We start from the raw sequence: 6,000 nt of genomic DNA, 5'->3' as shown, positions 1-6,000 counted from the left end.
TCGTAATAGAGAGTCGACGCGATTCCAGGGGACGAAAATATAAAGCGGAAAGGTGATCGTCGAAAGGTATAATAGAGATAAGGAGGAATAAGACGTAGAGTCACCCGAGACGCCGACGGACTCTTGGCGTTCGTTATTGTCGATTTTGTCTCCGCTAATCGCCTCTGGAGATTTGCGGATAGGAGCCACCGCTCACCGTTTGGTTACCGAGATACGGCGAAATATAGCCACTGATAACGGTTCCTTCCTTGTTTTATTTCTATGTATAAAAATTTATTAAGATAGCAAAAAACGATGCAAATTGATGTGACGGTGGCTCCTCCGAATAATATATATAATAATTACTGCAGTCTCTATCCTGTAATGCATGTGGTCAAAAGATATATATGTATAGCACAAATACCTATGAAGCTGATTTACTTCAAGTAAGTATATATAATGACGCGTCTACGGATGAGGCATTGAAGGGAAAAGAAGGCTAAAAGTCCCTCCCTACGCTGAGTGCTCGGCATTTTAGCTGCACGGAGTGGAAACAAAATAAGAGACCACTGCTCAAGGCTCGGCAATTACACGACTGTTTTTTTTTTTTTTACTTTTTTTTTATTCCTTTTTCGTTGGGAAAATGGGCGATTATCTGCAGCGCTTGTTGGAAGATAACAAGCAGCTCCTCCTCCAGCAGCCTAGACCGCTAACAATAATTCTATTTTAGGATCCCTGAATAGTCGTAAAAAGTACAATCAGCGTTATGCCTGCAGCGGTGATTTGGCAGATGAGCAAAGTGCGACGTAAAAAGCTCGTCAGAACCCAATCTAACAATAAGTTTGTCGTACGTACCTATACGTAGGTATAACATTGCTAAGCATATCGATATCACACGAATATTTGCTATCTGTATGGATTGCAATTGGACGGAATTAAACCGGTTTAAATACATCTCCGAGCTTTAGTCTCCGATCAGGGAACGTCGGAGACCCGAGAGACTCGCTGGATAATTACTATGAACTCTCTCGGCCCCGGTAAGATTCATGAAAGAGCTCGAGGAGAGATTCGAAATACGTCCTACACTTATCAAACTGTGAACCAGCAGGATGTGAATCACGACTCGTGTATATATATATATATATATATATATATATATATATATATAATATAAAATGTAGGTATATACATCTCGGCGTTTACGCTCCTCCCTGTACCTCGACTTTCTCCATCTTGTAATTAACCTATTCCCTCGTAAAATCGTATTCGAAATTCGCTCCAACCTCGGACAATATTTTGCGCACGCCGAAACGCCTGATTAACGAAAACTTCACGTACATATAGATAAATTTCCGTAGTAGAATAATTAAGTTTTTTCTCTTCTATGTATCTACAACTCTTTTGATTCTTGCGAATCTGGTAATCCGTCCGTCTAGAGCAGAGGCTGTATTTAGTTTATACAAACGTTCTGATTACCATCTAAAATTAATATTTAAATTCAAGAAATATTTTTGTACGAGAAGTAAAAAAAAAAATCATTTTTAATACCATGAAGCATTCTGCTGCTGCATAATACCCTCATTATAATTATCGTATTTTTCACTTTTCAGATGGGAGCAACGTAAACGAACCACCCGTGCTAGAGGCTGGTGGATATCCTACAGGTCTTCCTCTGTCCGAGGCTACGCCGGTAGGGTCTCAAATTTTCGTGCTGAAAGGTCACGACCCTGAAAATTCTCCCGTCAAGTATGGTATTCAACTAACGGACAAGTTTTCCGTCGATCCGAAAACGGGGATCATGACACTTGCTAAACCTTTGGATCGTGAGGTGAGTTTTTAATTACACGTGTCCGAGGCAAAGATAGGTATCGGATGACTTTTAGTGTCGTATAATTGTATGCATATACTGTATGTACATACCTACATATATTATATATGTATAACTCGTGAAACTCGACGCGCTTATTCAACCCCAGGCAGTATTTTCCAAACGAGAAACTCTAGAATCACCCCGTCAGTAGAAGCAGCCTTCATTAAACTCGAGTACCTTCACCAAAGATTCGCGAAAGGTTCGAGGTTCAAGGCTTAGCCTTGTCAGATCAGCGACACGTGGTCGGAGAGTTTTGAGAGCGATGATGTAGCTGCGTGGTTCCTTTCCGTTATTAACAAGCCGCTTGAAGGTGGAAGTAGACGGGACGATGCTCTTCGCGATGCCAAAGTTCTGAGGAGAATAATTCTACTCTTGCAGAGGATTGCAAACGTCGCCACCTCACCACCTCACCACCTCACCACCTCACCACCTCACCGTCTCACCATCTCGCCCTCGGTTTGGAGAAGAAGTTCGTACGTGTGATATATAAGCTGTGCTTGCGCTGACTCCGGCATTTGCGCCACCGAAGCATAATGTAGATCGTGGCCCATTCGCATCGCGGGCTACGCCGTCATATAAGGAAAGAATAAAGAACCGGAGGTGAAATTTGCCCCGAGGATAACGTATGAACCGGAAATAAACTTCGGTTCGATTATGGATGTGTGTGTGTCTGTGTGTACGTGTGAGCGAAAACCAGAACACGGATTTCCAATATCGATGATTGACGGTCTCCGTTCGTTGCCTGGTATAAATTATCAACGTTCCTGCGCCGTTGAGATGGGAAAACACCTCCGCTCGTCTAACGAGTAAGATTTTGATGAAATAAGACCTCTTGTGGGAATTTCGCGGTGCAACCCTCTTCTTGTGCTCAAACCTTCATCTGGATTTTACTCGTTTCTTACATACCGATGTAACAAAAATCTCGTGATATGGGTATCACGTCGATGGTAAATCTAATTATTTCCATTTTCCCCGCGGAACACGAAGGTCGTCACCCTATCTGATAAACTGGATATGTTTTTCTGGCAGTATACAGTACAGCTTTTCGCCGTGTTTTACTCATGGGTTTTTTCTGGTTGATTGAAAATACCAGTAAACATCCGCGAAATCCATTCGCTTGAAACCCTGATATATCCAGCTTGCACGTAGTCTGCGCACACTTTGTGTGTACCTGAAAGTATGTACAGAGATATGGTTTACACAGAGATCCTGAATCTGACCCTCTTTGAAAAACGGCATGGTACCTGTTATATCCTGGTTTTATACCTATGTACATGTATGTATACACGCGGTGCAAACTCCGCTTCAAAAGAAGATGTAATAACGAAAATTTCAATCATTCCAAAAACTTTGGCAGCACGTAGCAACTGAAATAATGTATAAATGTAAGTAATAAATTTGTTGGGTTGAGTTTATTGCATAACATAAAAGGCTCCCTGTTGGGCAATATGTAGATATACCGTGTATACATATAATACGTATAATAATATACTTTACGTAGTACAGGTAAAGCTATATACGCCACGTTTGATAAGGGTCCGCGATTGTGAACCATACAAGTATATTGCTATCTCGAATTTATGTTCAATTTGTATGCGCGTTCAATATGATATTGCTAAAGCATGCAGTGAATCCGGTAAAGGAATAACTTTACGTCATTTCGATGTATGATGCAAGTGCGAGCGAAGGTAATAAAGACTGTACGGATAACGCGGATGAAGATTTTTATTTTAAATTTTCTAATCATTTCTCCGCGTATTGTCAGTATTGTTTTCCTTTTTCTTCACCTGCTTCACAGAGTAGATCAACGATTCGATTTGACTTGATTTGGTTTGATTTGATCTTCATGCACCGGTAAGCTCGGCAACAGATTCAAATTTCTCCCTTTATTTTCATCCTGCGTCTACACGCCTTATATAGACCTTTTTACACAGAACTCTGCCAATGCTTGATCGTTCAACGATTCAACGCTTATGTGTCGGTGTATGTACATACGATAATGTACACATGATGGATGTGTACATGCGCAGCCCCATTCGTCTAACTGCATATATTCGTATTTGACACAATTTTTTCATCCTCCTGTTCAGGACCCCAATTGCACTCTCTCGTCACATCAAAACGCAAACAAAGTCGTTTCACTGTAGTTTCTATTCTCTCGTATTGCCACGCCCTTTCTTCGGTCTCAACGAAATAAAACTAGGGGAAGAATGGGTATTGAAAAACCTTGACTACCTACCCACTGAAATCCTCCAGCTTAAGTGCAGATTTGCAGTTTCTACGCGCTACTTGAGACCTACGACTCGGCAGTCAGGCTGAGGTTACCTTCAAAACGTGAGCATATAATCCGCGAATGTGTGTGAACATTATTAGGTGAATGTTTTTTCTCCTTCGAACGTTTCGTGCAGAGTATCCTTAGATACTTGCAGGACCGTGATCCAGAGGCTTGTCCACAGGACCGCAATAGCGCGAGTTAAGCTTATTACGCGGGACAAAAAACTTGAGAATGGAGCCGCAAAAACTGGCCACCGGTACCCGAGCCGAGTTTACACACGCGCATTATCTACGGTGGCTCAGCACGCATCGAAACGATCACGTAGGTATCAGGCGCTAAAGCATAAGACCTATTAGGCTATCTCGCATTTTCAGATGCCATGGCACCGTAAATAAAGATGCGGGTATTTACATGAGATGAAAATTTATTGGCTTGCCTGAACAAGTCTGTAACCTTTGACCCTCTGCAAAATTTACTTGATCCCCTTCGGATATTCGTTCCTCGTGTTTCGGACCTTCGGGAAGGAAGTTTGAATCCACTGCGTCCGAAATGCCCGCGTTTTATGCTTTACACGAGAGGAAAAACCATCCATGATGCTATGATATTTGCACACGAGGGCGCTTCAAGTCTGGGAAATATTCTGTTTTGATGAGGTCGTTATAAACTCTATGCAATGTACCAGGCTACTTCGTCATATCGTGCAAACTATTAATCATTACAATATAAAACTTGTACACCTTCACGGTGAGCAGTGGAAGTTACATCGTTGACGAAAGTTCAACATCGGTCGGATGCTTGCAGGGTTATTGGGTGTAAAAGTTAGCTAAAAAGCAGATTTTTCATATCAGGCGGCTTCTTCTTCTTCTTCTTCTTCTTCTTCTTCTTCTTCTACTTCTTCATCACTCTTGCTGCTGCACGCGCGATTTTTTCGGAAACTCTAAAACTCAAACATCAATTTGGAATTTGTTGCGGAAGCACGTGATCGGAGAATAGAAATCTTCTTCCCTGTTTTTTCCCTTCCGAGAAGAATTTGCGGTCAGATTAAAAAAAAAGAAAAGAAATTACGAATAACACAGAATTTAAATTGATTATTAATTTTTACCTATAACCCCCGTGAACTTTTTTTTATCTTTCCAACTGTTTTTCTTTACTTTAACAATGTATCGAGCTTTTTAAAAAAAAAATTAAAAAAAATTTCATCCTGTGTAGACCAAAGCATGACTTTTTTTCCTTTTGTCATATACATAGTAAAATGGAGAAGAAACAAAAAGAAACTATAGTCACGAGGTTTTAATGCGTTATTTTCATTTCACCCTCACAGATAATATCTGTAGATAAAAGTTAGACTAAGCTAGGGTTGTATCGGGAAGTGAGGAAACTGAGGAAACTGAAGAGCTATGCATAATGATATATATTTCGTTTTTTACGTGGTTACATCCTACGGTGTGTTAAAAAACACTTGGCGGTCTAGCTCCCATCGTTTACTTGCGATACGTACAAAAGTTACCGCGCTGTTCCTTCCTTTATTATTTTTACTTGTGAGCGGAAGCGAGAAGAAGAGCAAGTCGAACCGTCTGGTATGCTTCCTTATGGTGGATGGCGTGTAGCTAACTGTAGCTGGAAGGCTGGGAAGACATCAGGGAGAGAGTTAAGCATTGTGCTTTGTGAGGCCGCCATCTGCGGCGGACAGGAAGTCGAAGGATAAAAGCGAATTATCTGAAAAGCGGAAAGAAAAGAGAATCGCGTTGCGTGATACCCTCCGAAGCTGGTTCCCTGCGGAGACGTTATTACCAGCCTCCGTATAGCCGCGCGCATAAGAACTAGAACTTATAAATGGCGTTTAGACGGGTAAACTTCTCTAAAAGTATTGGCGAGT

At 41.3% G+C, this 6,000-nt stretch overlaps 1 protein-coding gene across 1 annotated transcript in view; it reads left to right on the top strand.

Annotated features, from left to right (window-relative positions):
• Window positions 1–294: 294 nt before the first annotated feature.
• LOC124406504 (cadherin-87A) overlaps window positions 295–6,000 on the top strand; it is a 27,523-nt gene continuing 21,817 nt past the window's right edge. Inside the window, exons 1-4 of the mRNA XM_046881938.1 lie at window positions 295–425; window positions 723–778; window positions 959–1,016; window positions 1,585–1,807. Of these exons, the coding sequence (XP_046737894.1) occupies window positions 295–425; window positions 723–778; window positions 959–1,016; window positions 1,585–1,807 (468 nt within the window). The remainder of the gene's footprint in view (window positions 426–722; window positions 779–958; window positions 1,017–1,584; window positions 1,808–6,000) is intronic.

This window comes from Diprion similis, chromosome 6 (genome assembly GCF_021155765.1).
Source record: "Diprion similis isolate iyDipSimi1 chromosome 6, iyDipSimi1.1, whole genome shotgun sequence".
In the NCBI taxonomy this organism is placed as follows: domain Eukaryota; kingdom Metazoa; phylum Arthropoda; class Insecta; order Hymenoptera; family Diprionidae; genus Diprion; species Diprion similis.
Note: the sequence above shows the minus strand (reverse complement) of the source record. Positions and strands in the feature narration are given on the sequence as shown.